At 46.9% G+C, this 22,252-nt stretch overlaps 1 protein-coding gene across 3 annotated transcripts; it reads left to right on the top strand.

Moving 5' to 3' along the window:
- Nucleotides 1-639: 639 nt before the first annotated feature.
- On the top strand, nt 640-20,654 carry CIPC (CLOCK interacting pacemaker). Of its 3 annotated transcripts, XM_047080301.1 has the most exons (4): nt 640-1,176; nt 7,547-7,736; nt 13,256-13,425; nt 16,991-20,654. In XM_047080301.1, the coding sequence occupies exons 2-4, from the start codon at nt 7,601-7,603 to the stop codon at nt 17,882-17,884; spliced, it is 1,200 nt and encodes a 399-aa protein (XP_046936257.1). In that variant the 5' UTR covers nt 640-1,176; nt 7,547-7,600; the 3' UTR covers nt 17,885-20,654. The 3 variants fall into 3 exon arrangements, with proteins under 3 accessions (XP_046936257.1, XP_046936258.1, XP_046936259.1); XM_047080302.1 differs by lacking the exon at nt 640-1,176 and having other exon boundaries at nt 7,010-7,736; XM_047080303.1 differs by lacking the exons at nt 640-1,176; nt 7,547-7,736 and adding an exon at nt 7,762-7,820.
- The last annotated feature ends 1,598 nt before the right edge of the window (nt 20,655-22,252 follow it).

The following is a 22,252-nucleotide window of genomic DNA, read 5'->3' as shown; positions in this document are numbered from 1 at the left end:
CTGGCAATGTGGTATAATCTGCGCTGTCCAATAAGGTAGCCATTCGTTACATGTGGTCATTGGCGGTTTGAAATGTGGCTAGCTTAATGTCCCCTAGTCATTAGTGGCTACCCTAGCGGACAGCTCTAGAACTTGCCTCCACCTGTCTCTTTAAATTCACCTGAGAAGGAATGTTTTTCTTTCTTTTGAGAATGATTTTTTTTTCTAATCTAATTAGTAACCCTCACTGATCTGACGCAAGAGAACCGATCCCACCCCCCACCCCCCCCCCCTTTATCTTTTCTTTAGGTGTTACACGTGTGCTCATTGTGGCACTTCACCAAAAGCTGGCAGGAGAGCCTGTACCCATATACAACCCAGGAGCTCGGACAGTAGCACCAGATGAAGGGACTCAGACGTCAAATGACATGAAACCATCCAACAGAAATACTGATTGCGTCCCTGCCTCGTGGAGGCCTGTCTCTGGAGGTAGACTGGAACGCAAGCGAACCGCCGCGGCAGGCGTGGCAAAAACGTGAGCAGCGCGCGCGCGGGGCTCTCAGACACGCCTCCGCCGGGCCCAGACGTCTGCAAGGGTGGCAACCCCTCCTCCCACGCCTGACGCCACCGCCTCACGTGCACGTCACCCGGCGGGTCCCGGTCCCCAACCCTAAGGGTGTCCCCGCGTACACACCGAGAGAGCCAGTTCCCCCTGGCCAATCTCCACCGGCTCCCACAGGAGAATCACGCCACCTGCCGTCTGCTAGAAGCCCGCCCACCCGCCGCTCCTCCAAACCCCGCCTCAAAGCAGTGCCCCCGCGGCTCCTCGTTCAAGGTCCCCTGTACAAGATGGCGGCGAACGCGCGGAATCAACCATAGAGACGCCCGCCTTCCTCGGAGAGCGCTCAGGCCTCTTAGGGACGTCCGCGGCCCTCGGAGAGGGGTGTCGGCCTCGCCTTCCGGCGGAGGGCCCTTCTAGGAGTACCGCCGACAGTCTCCATGGTGCCGGGTCCTCCGAGCCGAGTCACGTGGCTGGAGAATTCAGCCGAGGAGGCGCGGGGAGGAGAAATGGGCGGGAGGTGGAGGGGTAGCTTGAGACTGGGCGACGACGGGGTTGTCATGGAGCCGCGGGGCCGGGCTCGCGCATGCGCCACCTGACCCGCGGGTCCGGTCGTGGAGAGGCGACCTCGGCCCTAGGTGAGAGAGGGAGGGCTGGGCTCGGGGGCAGAGGGTTTGCGCGGGGAGCGTGGGGAAAGGAGGCGGGAGTAGGAGAGAGAGAAGGGGAGCGACGTAGGCAAGAGAGAGCACCCGGACTTTCAGGGGACTGGAGGGCCAAATGGTGGGAGCGGGAGGCGGTGCGGCTGTTCCGCTTATAGTTGGTGCTTTTGCTGCGAGGGGCGAAGCTGCGTGGGAGAGGGGATCGCAGGTGCCTAGAGGCTGTGTGTGGGGAGAGGGTTTGTGTGGGGAACGAGTTGGGTACGCACTCAGGAAGGGTGGGCCCCCGTCTAACCCTGCTGAGAGTCCGGGCAGCGGGCGGAGAGCCTGCAGGCCTGCAGAGCTGTGAGCAGAGGGGCAGGGAATGGGCAGGTGAGTGGGCGCGAGGCTGGTGAGCCGGTGAGAGTCCTGGGCCTCCAGTTTGGGGGTGAACACAGTGCCCGGTCCTGGGCCCGGAACGCAGGTGTGCTGTCACCCATTTGGCTGGTTATTTCCCCTGGGTGGCCAGCTCGCCAGGTATGGTGCCAGGGGGTGGGGAGGTAGAGGAGAAGGTGGGTGTTGCCAAGTAAGAAGTTAGTGGGTGGGTTTCGGGGAGCGCTGGTCCAGGCCCAGGGCACAGGCCGCAGCCAGACTCCGTGTTATTGCCCAAGTCCTGGCAGTATGCATTGCCTGGGCGTTTGCCCTGGGAGCCTGGTGGTATGCCAGTCACAGCACAGTCCTAGGGTCTGCCCAGTTCTGCCCTGCTGAGCTGGCAGGCTGTTGGATGCCTGGAGGGTGCTCCTGCTGTCTGGCACAGATGCAGCGTGGGCTGGTGCGAATGGGGAGGTGGGCACTGTTACTGTGAACCCTTCTGGAAGCAGGGGATTTGGAGACATTCTCTAATCTCATCTCCTCTTTGAAGGAGGAGATGGAGTGAGCCATATCTGGTTCCAAACAGAGGACATTGTATGGAATTGGGGTTCAGGATCTTTGACATAAATTTGCAGCCAAGTTGGAGAATGGAAATGGATGCCAAGGGGAAAATGAATATTCAAGGTTTAGGTTTTAGGTAAATGGGTCGGTCCCCCACAGCCCCCTGTTAAAACACATAGACATTTCCCCAGAATGGTATCTTTGGAGACCAAAAGAAAACAAACCTCAAAAGAAAAGCTAGTAATGTATTTCTAATTCTAACTGGGATTACTCATGATTTTTGGGGTGGTAAGGTCTTAGTTTTCTATGGCCTTGTCCTTTTTTGTATTTAAGCCTCTGGGCTTTCACCTCACACCTCTGTCCATGCACGCATGCTATGCACGTGACACATTTTAAAGGGAACTTGAGCTCTTGGGAAAGTTGCCAGGTGTCTATAAAAGGAAAGACCCGAGAGCAGCATTTCAAATCCTTGTAAACATTGGGTCTCCTTTTTATCATAAGCCTAAATCTCCATAAAGACTGTTTGTGGATTAGACAACCTTTTAATTTGGTGGGTGGATTTATTCCTAAGGCTTCACCTTAGAATAAGGAAGTTGGGTCTGGAAGGTAGGTCTTGAGGTGACCACAGTGTTTGGAGATGCACAGTCTTGACCTTCATTCAAGCTGTTCAGGTATTTCAGTGACAGCTAAGCTGCTAGGCTGTCCGCAAGACTCAGCAGGATGGAAGGTTTGTTGGAATGTTTTATTCTGTTGAGTACCTCACACATTAATGGGAGGGGGGGGTGGGGCTGAAGTTGCAAAGATGAAAAAAACAACTCTTGAGGTTGAGGAGACAAATAACTAGACTCCAATGTAAGAAGTATAAAAATAGAAGTGCTATGGTGCACTTTAGTTAGAGTTTTATCTTATACCTATTTATGTCAACTTATGTATTTTATCGATTCACTTTCCCTTATGAGTTTTATGTGTACTATTCTGTCTGGGAACTATTTGGAGAATATGTTACATACGCAGTTACCAAAGGTTCGATTAGGGTCGATTCTGACAATCCGGGGAACTTAAGTTGGAGACCTTTCAGTGCGGAGTCCGGCACGTGAGGATCTCAGATGTTTGTAAAGCAGCATTAGTGGTTTCCAGTCAGTGCCAGGAAGCAGGGGACGGCATGGTGGGTAAGGGCTTAGTAACCTATTTTTGACTGCTAGTCAGCTTATGAGCATCTGACTTTGTGGTAAAATAATATTGAGGAGGAAAAAGAATCTTAAGGTTTTCAGACTGCCATTTGCGTGGCCCTGGGTTTGACAACAGCGGTAGTAAATGCCATCACTCTGTGTGCTGCTCTCCTGCCGAGGGCCTCGTGGTGCTGTGTATGAGTGGGTCTGTTGTTCACTGGCTAATTGATGTCCCTGGTGCCACTCTCAGGAAGGAAGTACGTTTCCTCGCAGAGAAGAGAGGTCAAGGTGGGATGATGTAACCTTTCATTGTCCATCCTGCTTGAACTTTCCTAAGACCCCAAGGCTTTCTGTTGCTTAAAAAGAACATTACTTAGGGCAGAGGCTTTCATACTTTAAGTCACTTTCACATCCAAAGTAGTCGATGGCTATTCTTTTTGTTTTTTTATTTATTTATTTTGAGAGAGAGAGCAAAGTGCACACATGTGCACAGACTGGAGAAGGGTTGGCTAGGGGGGCGGGGAGAGAGAAACCCAAGCAGTCTTAATGCTGTCAGCACTGAGCCCAACTCGGGGCTTGATCTCACAGACCATGAGATGATGACCTGAGCTGAGATCAAGAGTTGGATGCTTAACTGACTGAGCCAACCCGGCACCCCTCAATTTGCTATTCTAAAGTGGATTATGCGTTATTTCCAACGACCACTCATTCTCTAAGACTTAGTATTTTTGCATCTGTTCTCTTTTAACCTGTTTCAGCATTTGTGTTTTGATTCCATAATTAGTATTGTCCTGCACATTTCCAATGAGCCAGAAAATTCCTATGTATCTTTTTTTTTTAATGTTTATTTTTGAGACAGAGACAGAGCATGAGCAGGGGAGGAACAGAGAGAGGGAGACACAGAATCCAAAGTAGGCTCCAGTCTCTAAGCTGTCAGCACAGAGCCCAATGCGGGGTTCGAACTAAAGAATCGGGAGATCATGACCTGAGCTGAAGTCAGACACTTAACCTACTGAGCCACCCAGGTGCCCCTCTTGTGTATCTTCTGTAGCTGTATTGGCTACACTTTAATAATAGTAGCAAGACATTTTTCATTGTCAAAGGGATTGTAGACTAAATTGGGATGCTTTATCTAAAATACCTGGGGTCACCTGGGTGGCTCAGTCATGGTCTCCTGGTCGTGGGACCAGGCCCCAAATTGGGCTCTGCGCTGGGCATGGAACCTGCTTGGGATTCTCCCTTTTTCTGCTCCTAACCAGCTCTCGCGCGCACCCTGTAATAATAAGTAAGAAAGTAAGTCAGACCTGAATAAGTGATTGCCCATCCACAAGCTATATCTACTTCCCTTTTGAAGAAGCTTCCTATTCACTTTTGGATGGTATTATTTCAGGGAAAAGAAACTGCACATTCGTTGGGTTCCATACAAAAGGATCCTGATTTAATTAGAAATACAGTTTTACATTTTGGTTTACTTTTTAAACTGGATTATTCATGCTGTCAAATTTCATAGCCACCCAATAGAGACATTGCTTTGCAAGATGGTGCTATGCGAGATGGGGGGGGAGGGGCATTGTTTATCTTTTACGTTCATAGGACTTAACTTGGGACCTGTGGAAGAGTACTTGGTTTGACATGGGTTGAATGGGGAAGCCAGTCCCCTTACATGAGTTAGCTATGGTACAAAATAATTTTTACTTGTAGTTGTGTTTAAAATTCAGCCTCATTCAGGGGCGCCTGGGTGGCTCAGTCGATTAAGAGTCCTGACTCTTGATTTTGGTTCAGGTCACGATCTCAGGGTTCGTGAGATCTACCCCTTCACTGGGCTCTGAGCTGACAGCATAGAGCTTGCTTGGGATTCTCTCTCTCTCTCTGCCTCTCAGAGTCTCTTTCTCTCAAAAATAAATACATAAACTTAAAAACAATTTTTTTAAATAAAATTTAGTCTCATTCAGATGTGTTCCCTTCAGTCCACTCTGTATGCAAAAGTATGAGCAAGAGGGTTGCTCAAGGATGCTTGTAAATACCTTTGTTTTTAATTTTTATCCTGAATCGCTCCTCTGCTTCTTCACTAGACCCTCTGCTAGAGAAGCGTTCAGGCCTGGCGTTTCGGGGTATTCCAGATACGGTGCCCTTTGGCATGGAGCTTGTGTCTCTCTCCACTCAGAAGGGCAAATGGACTGTGAACTAAAACTTCACCAGGCATTGTTTCCATCTCTTTCATGCTGCAGTAACGAAATACCACAGACTGGGTAGCTTTTAAACAACAAAGACGTATTTCTCACAGTTCTAGAGGCTCGAAGTCCAAGATCAGGGTGCCGGCACACTCAAGTGAGGGCCCTCTTCCGGGTCACAGTCTGTTTCACCGTCCTCATGTGGTGGAAGGGGAAAGGGATCTCTCCGGAGCCTCCTTTATAATCCCATTCGTGAGTGTCCACCTTCATGATGTAAGCACCTCCCAAAGGCCCTGCCTCCTAATACCATCCTCTTTGGGGGTCAGAGTTGCAACATAGGAATTCTGGGGGGACACAAACATTCAGACCATAGCACCTCCCCAGTTTTCATTGTTATTGTCGTTTTCCCCATTCTCTTTATCCCTGAAGTATCCTTTGTGTATTCCTCTCATGCCGTCCTCACCCCTGCCATTCTGTGGGGACTCGGGCGGCCTTGTTAAAATATCTGGAATGTTCCCGGCCTCTGCCAGCCCTTTGAAGGGCTCATTGGTCTCATTCTTTGCACTGTTAGCCAAGTTCTAGGTCTGCTGTGGACCAGTTGTGTGTCAGTGGGGCAAGTGTAGGCTTCTTCAGCTTTTCGGGGCTCCTGCTTGTGCATGTGACAGCCCACCCGGCATCTCCACCTGGATGGCCCACAGCCACTACTCTATGTGACCAAGACTGGAACAGCCTAGCCACCCCACCCAATCTCTTTTGTGCTCTTCTTGGGCTGCTTATCTTAGGAAGTGGTACCACCGTCTACACCCCCAACATGCAGTCACCAAGCCCCAAGTCTTCCTCCTGCATATGTCTCCGGTGTGTTCACTTCTCTCCATTTCCATTGCCACCACTTTAATCCACCTGGCTACCGGGGCAGTATCCGAATGACCTCAGCGCCTCTCTTGCCTCTCTCCACTTGAATCTCAGTTCAGCATCCAAAATGCTTTTAAGATGCTGACCTGATCATGGGTCATAAGGCACTGCCTGTCTGGCCCTCACCAATCCCTCGAGGCACAAGTGCATGGCCTTCAACCCTCCCCCCCCCCCCCCCACCATTCACTGTGCTCTGGCCTCCCTGGCCTCTCAACTCTTTGAATGTGTCAGACTCTTTGCACCTTTAGGGCCTTCTCACTTCTACACCCCACCCAGCCCCCTTTCCCTGGCTTCTCCAGATCCTGGGCTACATGTCACTTCCTCAGGAAAGCCTTTTGCCCAGTCCCCTCAGACTGTCAGCCCCTCCCTTTCATAGCTGTTATCAAATAGTAATTAAGTAATTGTGGGATTGGTTGATTAATGTCTGGCTGGCTGTTTAGACCGCAAGCTCCAGGAAGGCAGAGACCATGTCTGTTCTATTCACTTTGTACTGGTCCTAGCCCAATGCCTGCTTCATAGTGGGCACCTGATAAGTATTTCTAAACGACTGAGTATAACTTAGCTGAGCCTCACCTTCCTTCTCTGTAAATGGAATAGCAACCGAGGAGGACATGAACAGCAATAATGTCGTGTGTGGACTTCTGTAGAATCGAAGCACAGTTATATATGCTCTTACTTTCGTGCAGAAAAGTTCTTGTATGTACCTTGTATGAGGAGCTGTGTTTACTCTGTTTAGTACCTCACCCAAAGAAGTGAAAGGTTCATTGGAGCAACTGTGTTACGGGAGGTGGCAGCCCAGAGCCCGCCAGTGCACGCTGGGAAAGCAAGCCTTGTCCGAGGTGGGCATTACCTCTCCTCACTCCCTCAGGGAGCAGGGGGAGTTGCCCCTTCCAAAAAGCCTAATCAAGTGTGCCTTTGTTCGCAGTTTACAAAGCTTCCACTGAGTGTGGTTTGTGTGCCCTGAATTCGTAATGGAATTTGAGGGCAGGAGAGGACAGTGAACCTTCTTTTGGGTGGAAACCGTTCTAGTGTTTAGCAAACTTGAAGCCTTTGTAAGCTGAGACCTCTGGGAAAATTCAGAGGAAGTGGGCGAGGCCAGTGTTCTTTGCCCTTCCTTTCCTCACCGTTTGGATCACCTGTTTCAGCTCTCCAGGCAGTGTCTTCTTATGTAATTGTTGTGTCTCACAGGGCAATCCAGATGAAAGACAGGACTTGATGAATCCACTTCTAGCCCGGTAAAACATGGAGAGGAAAAACCCACCCAGAGAGAGCCCCAGAAGACTCTCGGCCAAACTGGGCAAAGGCACAGAGATGAAGAAAGTGGCTCGTCAGCACGGCATGGCAGCTGCTGAGTCAGATAAGGACTCTGGATTTTCAGGTTAAAAATACCTTATTCCTTCCACATTGTGATGAATGATTTGCCTGAAAAACGCCCTCCCTAGAACTCATTTGTGTGATAAAGGTGGGAAGCTTTCATGTACAAGATAAATAAGTCTCTGATCTCTTAAAATGGTAATTCTGGTGCCACATGGTGGGCCACTTACCCAGCAGAGTCACTGGGGTTAGTTCTGAAGGAATGGTCTGACATCTTTTTCCAGTGCAGACTCTCAACTTTAAACCTTACATTTCCAGCCGTTGCAGTTAGTGGGAAAAAAATATTTAAATACTGGTAATTCTGTTGTCTGAGCTCCTTTTTCATAGGAACAGCTACCTTGCTGGAAAAAAAGTACTGCTGTATGCTGTCTCCATGTAGCAAACGAAACAGGAGTATGTGATTTAAGACAGCTGTTTTTACTAAGAAAGTAATTTGCCGTGTTTAAAAACATTTCCCCGCCACAACCCATCCCTGCCAGTACCTGTGCGTTTGTATTTGGGCTTGGAGAGCCTCAGTTCCAAACTTGAGAATCTACTAGAGACAAGAAAGTAGAACGGTTTTCCTCATTAGTTTGTTTCAAACCTTATCTGAAAGGGCTAGCTGCATATGCAGTGAATCATTTAATTTTGTGCCCGGCACTTCTGTTTCCACATTTGAGTGTTTCAGTGACTTGACTATGGCTCTGGGGGCAACATTTTTGGTCCAGAGGATGCAGAGAGATGAAGCCAGGGGATTCTGGCTGGGTCAGCATCCTGAGAGCAGAGCCCTCCCCGAGAGGAAGATTTATGTTATCCAGCTTCACAGAGACTTATCAATCCATCTTGTTGATTTATTAATTTATAGTGAGAAATGCAGCTGTTAGGAAAATTAGAACTCTCTCATCCCTAGAGGGGTGTGTTTTCTGCCTGTAGGCATGCTGCACGAGAAGCCAAATTATAAATAGACAGTTGCTCAGACAGGAACAGAACACCAGCCAATCAAAGGACTAGAATAGGGACAGTCCAGTGAAGGGAGGGCCAGCTTATAGCCCTTTGGGTTTTTCTTCTCTCTCAGCATTGTTTCCCAAGCTTGACTCATCACAAGGCTCATCTGAGGTTCTTGTTAAAAATACCAGTCACCACCATCCAGGTATATACTGATTCCCCTGAGGTAATCAATTGCTGAAGGAATTTCATCAGTGTTATTTATTTAATTAGCAGCATGCCTTCTCAAGACTCACAAGGGAATCGGTGTACCTCCTGAGTAATGATAATGACGTTAACATTTATATAGAATTTACCATAGAAGTTCTATATAACCAATGGCTGGCCCTGATGAATAATGTTTGCCAGTTTCCATGATGTGTATACTCTCACCAGGACCAATTAATTTCAGGCTACTAATAAGATGTTACTGAATATGGGGATGGGAGGATTTGGGGAACTAGAAAACATGTATACCACCAGTCCTTATGAGCTGGTAAGAACCAGCTGCAGCCCATCGCTGCATAGATCACAGTTCACGTACAATAAATCATAATAACTATCCCGTGAGAAAGTATTATGTTCCCCATTTTACAGATGAGGAAACTGAGGCATAGAAAGATTACATAATTTCCAGTATCATGCAACTGGTCAGTGGTAGAGCTGGATTTGAATCCAGGGACATGTGTTTCCAGAGGCCCTACCTTTCGACACCATTGCCCAGTATTCTGGAAAGCTCTGGTGAAATTCTTTAGGTCAGTGTCAGCCAAATCCACCTCATTTATCATTTATTCACTCAGTGATTGATTAGGAGTAGTCAGTGATGGGGAATACACTTTGGCTGGGATGCTCACAGTTGCGACACTGGAATGCAAATATTCTGTGTGGGGACTAAAATAAACCTACATTTGGTGTGACTAACACGCTGCTGTGTGATAAAGTTGTACTTCCATAGGACAGTCAGAAGGTTCCGTTGCTTTGGCATTCCATACATACTGAGCTTTAGCCAAAGCTGCTGATCAGGGAATGGGCTAAGCTTATGGTGGAAGTTTGGGTGGGCTCCTGGAAATGTGTGTAGTTCTGTTATCTGGATGGTAAGAATATTGTCCTGGATTAAGCTGAGGTTACTCCAGCCAGACTTCTGTTGGTTAGGATAATGTATGAGTTTGCTAGGACTGCCACAACAGAGTGTCGTAAATTGGGCGGCTCAGAAAACAAATTTATTGTCTCACAGTTCTGGAGGGGAGAAGTCCAAGATCATGGTTCCTGGTGGACAGGGTTCATTTTCTCGGGGCTGTGAGAGAGGAAAAAAAAAAGAAAATACTGATCACCAGACCCCTCTCCTGGAGATTGTGATAGCAAGGGTCTGGGGGAGGGCCTTCAGGAAAGGTGGATTTTATTTTATTTTTTTACAAGTGTTTCTGGTGATTTCTGTGATCAGACTGGTTTGGGAAACATCGTAGGCCTAATACCTCTTACTTTTATTATCATGTTTGTTTTTCGTCCTTTTTTCTTACTGTGAAGGTAATGCGTGCTCATTGAGGAAGCTTAGAAATTTAGGAACATGCAAAGAAGAAACGAAACATTCTCCATAATCCTATCACCTATTATTCCCAATATGTTGACATTTCAGGATACCGTTCGACAACCTCAACCTTGTCAGGCCGGTTGTTCGGTAGTATGTCCCAAAGTCTGGGGCATAGTTTTTCTGATAGTTTCCTTATTGTCTATGTAGAAGTGCTTTCAGAAGCATTGAGTTGTTCAGACACAAGATGATATTAAAAATAATCTAACTCATTATGCCCCCGAAAATGGTCCCAGTGGATGCCTCCGGCCGCTCCTGGGCCAGGTGCCAGTGAGTTAGTTCAAGGAGTTATTGTTCCAGTTACCTGGGAGTGTGATGTGATTTGTAAAACCAAGGTAGTTTTTCCCATTGTAATTACTTTTCCATATTTAATTATTCCCATTTTAGTTATTTCCCCAACTTTGTATTTTGAAAAACTTCAAATCTACACAAAAGTGAGTGAATGTCACAAATGTCTTTCATTCAGATCCACTGAGTGATATCATTTTGCCATATTGCTCTCTCTATACACAAGCACACCTCTTTATACACACACATAAATATATATATATAATATAATCTAAACGTGTATGTGTAAAAAATGTATTTATGTACTGAACTATTTGAAAGTAAGTCGCAAACACTTGACCCTTTGTCCGTAACTACTTAAGTACAAATCTCCAAAAAGAATAACCTTCTGTATAATTATAATATCATTGTCGTAACCGAGAATTTTCACCTTGATGTAGTTATCAATGAGCTAGAGTCCATATTCCGATTTTCCCCATTGTCTCGATAATGTCCTTTGTTTGTCTTTTTGTGTATTTGTTGGTTTTGGATCCAGGATGCAGTTGAGGATTGGGCATTTCATTTAGTTGTCCTTTTTAGTCTTATGTAGTCTAGAACAGCTTTCTCATCTTGCCTTGCCTTTTTTTCCCTTCCCTTCTTTCCTTTGTTTTCTTTTTTAATCACAGTGACATTTTTTTCAAGTTTATTTTATTTATTTGAGAGAGAACATGAGCAGGGGAGGGGCAGAGAGAGAGGGAGTGAGAGAATCCCAAGCAGGCTCTCAGTGCAGAGCCTGACGCGGGGCTCAAACCCATAAACTGTGAAATCATACCCTGATCCAAAGTCGGACTCAGCCAACTGAGTCACCCAGGCGCTACAATGACAGTGACATTTTTTAATCAGCTAGCCTGTTGTTTTGTAGAATGTCTCACTCTCTGGATTTTTCTGGTGTTTTCCCCATTATTTGAATCAGGATAAACATTTCCTTTTTACCAGAGTGCTACATTTTTGATGTTACATCCTTCCCATCGCAACACATGATGAGACTCCTAAATTTGTCTTATTCTTGACGAAGCCCTGGCTGATCACTTGTTTAAGGTAGTGTGTAAGCCTGTACCAGATTTCTCTATCGTAAAAGTATCCTTTTCTCTTTGTAATTAGAACGTAATTTATGGGATGATACTTGGAGACTGTGTGACTCTCCTGTTTCCCCAAAACTCTTGACCAGTGGTTTTTGCAACCACCACTGATTATCCTTAGCTGAATCAGTTACTACATTTGTGGCTTAAAAAGGGTGATCTGATTTTATCGTTCCTTGTACATTTTATTAGCTGACACTCTTCTGTAAAGAAGAGTTTGTCCTCCTTTTTTGAGTATCGCTATGGATACATGGAATTCTTTTGTAATTCAGTCTGTCAATCCTATATGATTGTTCTTTTTGATACTCAAATCGTCCCAAGTTTGGCCAGTGGAAGCTCCTTCTTGATAGTTCCTGTGTCTTTTTGACTTGACCGCATTTATGTTTGAACACTTCCTTGCTTTTGGGGACAATAAGACGTCCAGGCTCATCTTGTACTTTTTACTGCCAAAGACTTGAATTGAACTCACCTGTGACACTTAGAAACCAAGATCCATCCACTAGGTATGCATTTTGCTTCTGAGGTCCTTTGTTTCTGGCCATGGTTCTTAACTAGAGGCACATGTTTGGATTACTTGTGCTTTGTGAAAATCCACTTCCTGGGCACCAGATAAATCAGTTCAGCAGATTGAGGGGAGGACCCCGACATCTGTAAATTCTAAAAAGCATCACGAGAGATTCTGATTAAATGCAAGTGTTGACAGTTATACTCATTTAAATTATAGTCACATTTCGGTCCTGCCTCATCCAAATTACTCTGAGATTCTTGATGAGCATTTAGTGTATTCCCAGACTCCTCACTAGCAGGGTTATAGCAATCTCTTGGTTTACTCTAGCAGGTAGCTAATTAAGTCTTTTTTGTATGGATTTCCCGTAGGGCAGCCTTATCTTCTTTACCGTAGAGAGCAGCGTCTTTCTATCACCGGTTGTGCAGGGTCCCTAGGAGGCACACTCAGCATGCATTTAGGACACCCACAAGAGAGGTGCTTAACTGGGTGGAGGTGGGTAACAAAGACACATTTCAAATTTCAGCTCTGATGAGCTTACCCAGAAGTGTACAATTAGAAAACTTAGGATGGAGCTGTTTACATTTCAGCATGGATGTAAGTTTGGAGGTTTACAGGTTCATTTTGTTTTTATTATCGTAACTCTATTTTGTGGTGCCCAGAGCCTCTAAAGGTCTTAATCCTGCCCCAGGTCACGCATGTACTCCGTTCCCCTTTCAGCAACAGATTCTTGAAGGTAATGCTCTCGCTCTGAAGCCTTCAACCCATTTCTCCTGAGGTGGTGATGGTTACTTTCACATACACCTTAACTGATGCAAGCTCTGGTCTGTAATAGAGTTAGAAAGGAAGCCTGCTGTCCTAGGGCAGGGATTCTTAATCTTTGGGGATAGGAGGGATTCCATTGAGAATACAATGAAAGCTAAAGACCCATTCAGAAAAATTCACAAAAACTTCTATCACAAATGTTCTATTCCATTTCAAGAAGTCTGTTGACTCCTTTGAAGGTCTGCTTAAGAGCCCCTCGCCTAGATCCTAAGTGAACTGACCACTCTTCTGCCCACCAGATGGGAGCTCAGAATGTCTGAGCTCGGCAGAGCAGATGGAATCCGAGGACATGCTGAGCGCCTTAGGCTGGGGCCGGGAAGACAGGCCAAGGCAGAACTCCAAGACTGCAGGCAGTGCCTTCCCTGCACTGTCCCCGATGGTTGTCATGAAGAACGTGCTGGTCAAACAGGTGAGGGGGACTACTATCTCCTGCCGTCTCTGCACGGGAATGTTCCCGAGCTTCCTGCGTGCCCTGCCTCTCCCTATCTGCCCAGGAGAGATTTTAGAAGTAGACCGCCAGTGCCACACCGATGCACACTTCTGTCCTGGGGAGACGATGTTTCCTTTCAACTACTGACAGTGTTTTCCACAGGACCACAGCGGTCATGACACGTGTTCCCATTTTCCAGACGGCAGGCCTACTTCATTTCTATATTCCTAGTTTGTCCAAAAGGACCCCAGCTTTCTTTAGTCACAGATAAAGGAATGAAGCAGTAATGTCGTCACTTTCTTAATGTTTTATTTATTTTTGAGACAGAGAGAGACAGAGCGTGAGCAGGGGAGGGGCAGAGAGAGAGGGAGACACAGAATCTGAAGCAGGCTCAGGCTCTGAGCTGTCAGCACAGAGCCCGACATGGGGGTCGAACCCACAGACCGTGAGATCATGACCTGAGCCGAAGTCGGACGCTCAACCGACTGAGCCACCCCTGTCGTCACTTTTCTGGTGCATTCTAACGTTTGACAGAAGTGAGGGTAGCAACAAAAGAATCTCTTTTTAATTTGAATTGCCCCTGAATTGAGGAATGAAAGGTGTATTTATTTGTTTGAGAAGTAGGGGCGATTTCCATGTTCTCCCAAAGCCATGTCATTAGTGAGAAAGCAGCTCTTTGGTTTGGGTGTGGCCATCCCAGCAGCCTCCACACAGCATTGTTGTGGCATTGAAAAATACCCTGCTTTGGGCTTTATTATATAACTATGCATATTGTGTGATTATTGTCTGGATATGAAAGAAGAGAAGATTTAGATGACAATGTAAGCTAAGACCCAGTGTTTGAAACAGAGAATTCAATCATGTGAATTTTGTCAAAGAACATTTAACCTTACCCTCCTTTGCTCTAAAACATACCAGTTCTCGCATGGGTCCATTCGTTGATGAGGCTGCTTGAAACTAGTGACGTTTGAAATCTGGCTTTGTGTTGTGGACCTTCCCACCTTAGGCAGAAGAACATGGCTAGAGCCTCACAGGAAACCCTAAGATCTTAACTGTTTACCTAGTAGTTGTTACAGAGGAACACAAACTGATTTTCAACAAGGCAACCTAGTGACTCTGGGAAAAGAATTTGAAGATTTTTACTTGGCAGATCGTATCTCAGCTGGAAGCATAGTTCCCCTTACTGAAATGAAGAGAGAAAATAAAGACATTACACGGAGCCCAAATGAGACTGTCCAGGCCCCACCAGTGCCGCCTGCTTCTCAGGGCTTCCTTTCTCCGGGGCTCTTTTTCTCCCTGCCTTCCTCTCTTGTTCCCTTAGCTCTTTCTGGTGTGTCTGTGTTTATACGCCTTCTTTGTTGTAGGCGAGGCTGGCAGCTCCCGGAGCTGAGAACAGCCCACGGGTGAGGAGTGAGTAGGCTTTTCCGGCAGAGCTGCATTCTTCAGGACAAAGACCTCCGGGAAGGCTGCTGGGCTGGATCAGGAGATTGGAGGCCCAGGGGGCAGGCTGACCTAGTGGAGTAGTCTAGGAGTTTTGTTGTTTTTTCGTACGTGCTAGAATCTGGCACATTCCAAAATTAAAATAATTATACGCTTAAAAAAAAAATCTCCTCATATTGTGTAATGTCTTGATTATTGCTGCTTGCTTTTAGGTATTTTTCTTTTGAGGGTCTGATTCCATTTCTGCCGCTGGCCCATGTGATCTTGCACGTAATTACTCAACCACCGTGGACTTCAGTTTGCTCATCTTTAACGTGGAGGCTTTATGTGAAATGTGCTGAGATCCTATCCAAGCTGAAAATCTTGTCCTGTGTTTCCTCAGATGATTTCAACGTGAATAATACATTGTAAAATCTAAGAATGAGGACAAGTGAGCTAAGTATCTGTTAGGGCAGTGGGCATACAGCAGCGGTAAGAGCCGTCCACTGAAATCATCTTGGGAAAGCAATGAGTTGGATCTTGTCTGGATCCATTTGCCTTGTGGGGCTATTCTTAGGGCACGAGTGACTAGCGGGACAGCCTGAAGTTTTGCTTCTGACTGGGCTAGGCTGACCTCTACTTCAGAAGACCCCTAATTTTGGATCTCTGACAGGGAAGTGTGGCTGCTGGGCCTAGCATTGCTTACACGTACTCCCGGCTATGTTTGAACACCAAGTGGGCCCCAGAATGGGCTCTCCGGGTAATCCTAGCCTTTGTACAAATGAACTATAGTTGAATTTGGCCTCAAGTTCCTAGCCAGGCATCCAAGAAGCTGAAACGTGTGCAAAATGGTGGGCAGATGTGGGAAGACAGTCCATAGCTTTCTTCAGATAACTCAAATGACCCCACCAGGGATAAGAACCTTTGTCGGGTTCTCTCTCTTCCTAGCCTCGTCACCACTCCTATCTTTGGGACCAAGTTGGAAGTAGACTGGCTTTTGAATATTAGAGACAAGTAGCCATGCCCTTCTTTAATAGGCTTCCATCCAGATCAGTACCTGAAGAATAAAAGTGTATGATTGAGGAGTAAGATAACAAAAGCAGAGTTAGAGAATGGTTAGGCTGGGTTTTAGAGTCAGACCCAGGATGGAATCCTAGCTCCGTCACTTAGTAGCTTGGAGGCTTAAAGCAAGCCGTTTCCACTTTCTGAGCTTCCATTTCTTATTTATGAAAGGAGACGGTAAGGACCACATGGGTTGTTAGGGAGATTAAATGGAAGCACCCCCAGAAACCATCACACACAGTGCCAACCCCTAGTAAGTACGAGGTAAGCACTGTTCGCTTGAGTGGCTTTCTGGTTGCTGGGGCATCACTGACTTCAAAAACAGGGGCCCTGACAACGTGTAACTTTCTAATCAGAAGTCGGTTTCAGGGGGCGCCTGGGTGGCTCAGTCGGTTGGGCGTCCGACTTCAGCTCAGGTCACGATCTCGCGGTCGGTGAGTTCGAGCCCCGCGTCGGGCTCTGGGCTGATGGCTCAGAGCTTGGAGCCTGCTTCCGATTCTGTGTCTTCCTCTCTCTCTGCCCCTCCCCCGTTCATGCTCTGTCTCTCTCTGCCCCAAAAATAAATAAACGTTAAAAAAAAAAAGTTAAAAAAAAAAGTCGGTTTCAGGTAGAAGAGGTTCCAGGTATAACCAAATGAAGACAGACTTTGGCCTGAAGACACATTTGTAGGCTTGAGACTAGCACACTTCAACTTACGCCAGGCAGTTGTACTCGCCCATATTTTAATTGCCTCAGTTGTGACCTTAACCATGTCATGGCTTCACCTACCTACAATTTCTTTTTCTCAGTGATAGCACTTGAATAAAAACCGGTATTTCCTTCAGTGTTCCCGTAAGTAGGCTTAAAAAACAACAGCCCAATGATAGCAGACTCAGATGGATTTTCCAGGCACTTTTCCGGTCGGGTTCTCTAGAAGGGCTAACCCCCCCCCCCCCCCCCCCCCCCCCCCCGCCATGTGAGGAAGCCCCGTAGTTGAAATCGATACAAGCATCCGGCAGAAGGCCGCAGCCCCTCTCCTTTCGGCGGGTCACAGTAGCGTGCCGCTCTTTTCCTTTGTTTTCAGGGCGGCAGCTCGTCCCAGCTCCAGTCGTGGACCGTCCAGCCCTCCTTCGAAGTGATCTCGGCTCAGCCACAGCTGCTGTTCCTCCATCCGCCCGCGCCCGCTCCCGTCAGCCCATGTCACGCCGGCGAGAAAAAGTCGGACTCCAGGAACTACTTGCCCATTCTAAATTCTTACACCAAAATAGCCCCCCACCCGGGCAAAAGGGGCCTTTCCCTCAGCCCGGAAGAAAGAAGGGAAAACGGGGTGCAGAAGAAAGTCTGCACGGAGAGACTTGGGCCGAGCTTGTCTTCCAGTGAGCCCACCAAGCCTGGTGCCGCGCCACCCAGGCCCCCCGCGCCGGCACCCCCAGGCGCCAAGCTCGCCGCGGACTCCGCCCCGCAGGGTGTGCCCTCCCTGGTGGCAGGCGGGAGCCCACAGACTCTTCAGCCCGTGTCCAGCAGCCACGTGGCCAAAGCCCCCAGCCTGACCTTTGCCTCCCCCGCCAGCCCCGTCTGCGCGTCAGACAGCACTCTGCATGGCCTGGAGAGCAGCTCCCCGCTGTCGCCGCTGTCAGCCAGCTATGGCTCGCCTCTGTGGGCCGCGGAGCACCTGTGCCGCAGCCCCGACCTCTTCGCGGAGCAGCGGCGGAGCAAGCACAGGCGCTTCCAGAATACCCTGGTGGTCCTGCACAAGTCCGGTCTGCTGGAGATCACTCTGAAAACCAAGGAGTTGATTCGTCAGAACCAGGCGACTCAGGCGGAGCTAGACCAGCTGAAGGAGCAGACCCAGCTGTTTATAGAGGCCACCAAGAGCAGGGCTCCTCAGGCCTGGGCCAAGCTGCAGGCATCGTTAACATCGGGCTCTAGTCGTGCCGGCAGCGACCCAGAAGCCTTCTCTGACCACCCAGACATGTAACACAGGAGGCGTATTTCCCTGTTACTTGAGCGGTTCTTTTTAACTCTTGCGGTTTCTACTCCTGTTTCCCAGAGCTTATGTAAGAGCTTTTCCTTCTGAACTTAAACCATTTGGCAGTTCACTTACGAAGCCACATGCCAGGACCTGGCTGTCTTAACCTGTGGTCTGTGCACAGTTTACACACGTCTCCGTTCTTCTGAGGACCTCGGATGCGGAGTGTCCTCGAGTCCCCCTTAACTTAGCCTGCAGGCTGGTAGATGGGTCACGGGGCAAAGCAGGCGAGCTGGTTGTGTGGGGCTCTTCTGGCTGCCACCTCCCACCATCCCACTCACTGTGATCAAGGGCACAGTGACAGGGATGAGTCCACAGAGTGACATCTGTCAAACCAGGGAGTAGGTGACATAAGGATCCCTTTGTGGATCTCCTCATGGATATCTTATGCACAGAGAAAAATATGAGGTGTGCTCATGTTCCACGAGGCATCGTGCCATTTGGGTGAAAACTAAAATGCCGTGGGCACAGGTTGGGCCGAGGGTGTAGGCGCTTAATCATGTGAAGCTTTGTCTTCCTCAACTGGAAAGTCAAGGGGAGAGAAGGGTAGCACCATTGAACTCTTACACTTTAGTTCCAAGCCAGATTTCTCTTCACTTAAACTGGTAGGCAAAATACTTCAGATTTTTAAAGTATGGAATAGATTCGGTACCATCTGGAATTATAATTGCTGAATTGCTTTTTTTTTTCTTCCTTTTTTTTTTTTTTTGACTTAGACTCTGAAGAAAGTAGACATGGCCAGCATCTCTTGATTGGGAGCTGGAAGATTCTGGAAATTTGTGCTTCCCCCACCCCCTCTTTTGAAACAGTGCAACCTGTTGTATGTATGAAAATCTCCAAGGTAGCTTCGTGGTTCCTAAGAATGGATGTAAGTTAACCCCTCTGCTGCCACTTTTTTTTTTTTTCCTTTTGTTTTTGTCAAACAGGAAAGAAATGATTACTGAGCTTGGTAAACTTTGAATTAAAACCATCCTGAGGTCATGACACAGAAGTCCCCAAAATATTGGAGACCATTCTTTGTACCGATTTTATTTTCATACCCAAAGTTTTCGTTTGTCGCCTGTCACAGTGACGTGGAGCAATGTGGGGCGGAGTCTTCTGTGTTGCCTACGTGCATTAGATATCGGCAGCAAAGCCAGAGGTGTGGTGTTGGTTATTTGAAGTTCATCTAGAAATGGAGGGTGTGATAAGAATTTCCAGATGATCCCGATTCTTTCGGCTTCGTGCTAAAGGTAAATGGGATTTCTAAGTAGTAGCATTTCAGACTTTTTATCCTTTCATCTAAAAATGTTGAAAAATCTTGAAATTTTGAAATTTCAGATCTTGAAATTTGAAATGTTGAAAAATCATCTTGAAAAATCTATGTACAAATTATCTTAAGAAGAAGTTCTGTATGACCAGCTTCGTCTTTTCTGCACTAAAATGTTCTTGAAGTTTTACCAAGGCCAGAAGCTAATGCTCAGATTTACCTGGTAGTTGTTAACTGTAACATGGTTTTGAAATGACAAGACTTCAGATTGCCCACACTTTGTTGTCCACCATGTATGATTTACATACGGCTGACCAATTTAGAAATAGCTTGGTAAAATCTCTACACTCTCCTGATCCAGGGCAGAATTACTACCTGCCATTTACTTTCTGAAAAAGAGTTTCAAAATCCCAGCAAATGTGTCTTTAAGCAGACCCTCGGCTCCTTTGAATATTCTCCTCTTGGCCCACTCCCTTTGCCTCCCCTGAATCTGTGCTGCTACGACAGCCCTGCTCTGCGCACCATGCTAGGAAGCTTCCTTTTTGGCAGAATATGTTGGCAGCAAAGCTAGAGAGACAGGTGGATTCAGAAAAGCCTGGGCACCAGTCATGAGTCTTACTGAGTGTCAAAAATCTGAACATACTTGCTGAGAACCAAATTTATTCCATCAGAAAAACCCTCTGTGGAGCTATAAGCCTCTTGGACTCTTCTTCCTAGATCAGGGTTTGCATTTCCCTTCCTGTTATGGTAAAAGATGATGAGAGCCATCATCGATCTGCACTGCTGAGTGGCAGGGCGAAGCAGCACCTCCCCGGCTCTTCTCTGATCGTGTGACTTAGTGTTGGAAGTCGCTCTAGGCTGTTAGCATGGGTGTTCCTTCCCTCGTGGAGCTGTAAGCAGATGAAGCCAAATAGGGAAGCTAGTTCTTGGAAGAAGAAGTCCGTTGAGGCTCCCAGACGTTTGGGGCCAGAAGCCAGATCGGCAAATGGAGGAACCTCGGAGTAGACCAGAAAGATCTCCATTGGTTGCACACGGCTGTAAGTAGGAATGGTCTTAGAGAGCATGCTTTGATCTGGTATGAACTACTGTGGCAGGGCTGCTGGCTTCTGAAGGCGAGAAGCAATTCTTAGTTCAGACCAACCCTTAAAGAGAACTTTTGGCAGATTTTTTGGCCATGTTGAAACACATCTAGAAAAAGCTGCTGGTTGAATTGGCTATGGGAATGGAGTTTAATAACATTTGTAATTTATTACAGTCGTTGCTTTTTATTGATTATAGTATTGTCTGACTTTACTATGAGTCCTTCAACAGAAAAGTAACCCTTGTGCATATATTGAAGTGTTTTTCCTGCTATGAATTCTTTAGGGTAGAGATTTATTTGCCAAATGTGAATTCTTTTGAGGAAGTATGAAGTTTTGTAGAAATCGACTGTGAAATGTCAGAGAAAAATAAAAGTCACTTACTTGAAAACTACCCGGCCTTTTTGCTTTATAACTGCTTAAAAAATACTAAGCGAAATCTAGAGTAAGTACATTTGACCCTTGAATAACATGGGTTTGAACTGACCCGCTTACCCACAGATTTCTTTCGATAAGTACAGTACCGTGCTGCAAATGTCACTTCCTTGTGGTTTTAATAACACTTCCTTCCCTCTAGCTTACTTAATTGTAAGAATACAGTATATAATACATATAACACATAAAATAGGTGTTAATCGACTCTATTACTGGTAAGGCTTCCGGACAACAGTAGGCTTTTAGTATTTAAGTTTTGGGGGATGCGTGGATTTTCAACTGCGGGGGGGTCGGCACCCCTCAGCCCCATGTTGTTCAAGGCTCAACTGTATTTGAATTAAGTTTCAAACATATGTACTCCTGTCATTTGGGAATGTTGGGATCAGATACTGAACCGGTGTGAACTTAAAAGGAAATGAAGGCGATCTTAATGCATATTAAGTCCCATGTTACCTGGCATCTTAGAAGTTTATATTGGGTAGGTTGGAGGAGTAAGAGGAGAATACAGTCCAGTGGTTTCTTTCTTCCTTTTTAATGTTTATTTTTAAGAGAGAGAGTGTGAGTGGGGGTGGAGCAGAGAGCGAGGGAGACACAGAATCCAAAGCAGGCTCCAGGCTCCGAGCTGTCAGCACAGAGCCTGACACGGGGCTGGAACCCACGAACCGTGAGATCATGACCTGAGCCGAAGTCGGATGCTTAACCAACTGAGCCACCCAGGCGCCCCTCCTTCTTCTGATCTGACACTTTCACAAATGTCAAAACTACAGTTGCCTGCTGGGATAAACTAAAACCACATGAAATGAAGTTCTTCCTACAACAGAAGTCCTTAGCAAGTACAACTCCAAGCCTCCCTCTGTGCTTCTTAGAGTTCATTCCTAACACTCGGCTCCTCCCTGTTCCCCAAGGCCAGTCAAGCCGTCCCTCCCCAGAGTTTTAAGACGCTGCAAAACTATGAGCTTATCCTCATGTAAAGGCCTAGAGGGTTGATGCCAGAGTCTAATTCTTAGAGCATTATTTCTGTCCTACACAATTTTCTAAGTAACTTTAAAATATACAGCTATACGACCCTTTAAATGAAATGTCAAGATGGCTAGAGGAGGCCCCTCCTGGAACTGACAGCCATCCTTGCATCTGAGTGGCACTGAGAGAGGCAGACCACACACAGTGGATCTCAGGAGGCTAAGGTAAGTGAGGTTGAGTTTGTGGCCCCGGTCCCTTGGCCTGATTCCTGTACAGGGAAATATCTGTCCACCTAGGACATCTGTTTGGTCCACCTTGTGGATGGCATCACGGTAGATTGTAGCCCAGTGTGATGGGGTCTAAAGACCTGCATGCACCTGTCCCCTCTGTTACTCATCAGCTGGGTGGCTTTGGGTAAGTCACTAAGCCTCTCTAGGTGTCACTCCTCCTGGCTGAATAATAAAGAATTGTAACTGGTTCTCCATGGTTCTTCCCAGCCCTCACCAGTCGAAAGATCTCTAGCTGTGTTATAGGTGAGCCATAAAATTAACAGATTTTTAAAAACCTGGGGTGCCTACAAAGTAGCTCCCTAGT

The sequence above is a fragment of the Lynx rufus genome, unplaced genomic scaffold, assembly GCF_022079265.1.
Source record: "Lynx rufus isolate CCGP_SWC_20201006 ecotype Redwood Valley unplaced genomic scaffold, mLynRuf1.p SCAF_17, whole genome shotgun sequence".
In the NCBI taxonomy this organism is placed as follows: Eukaryota; Metazoa; Chordata; class Mammalia; order Carnivora; family Felidae; genus Lynx; species Lynx rufus.
Note: the sequence above shows the minus strand (reverse complement) of the source record. Positions and strands in the feature narration are given on the sequence as shown.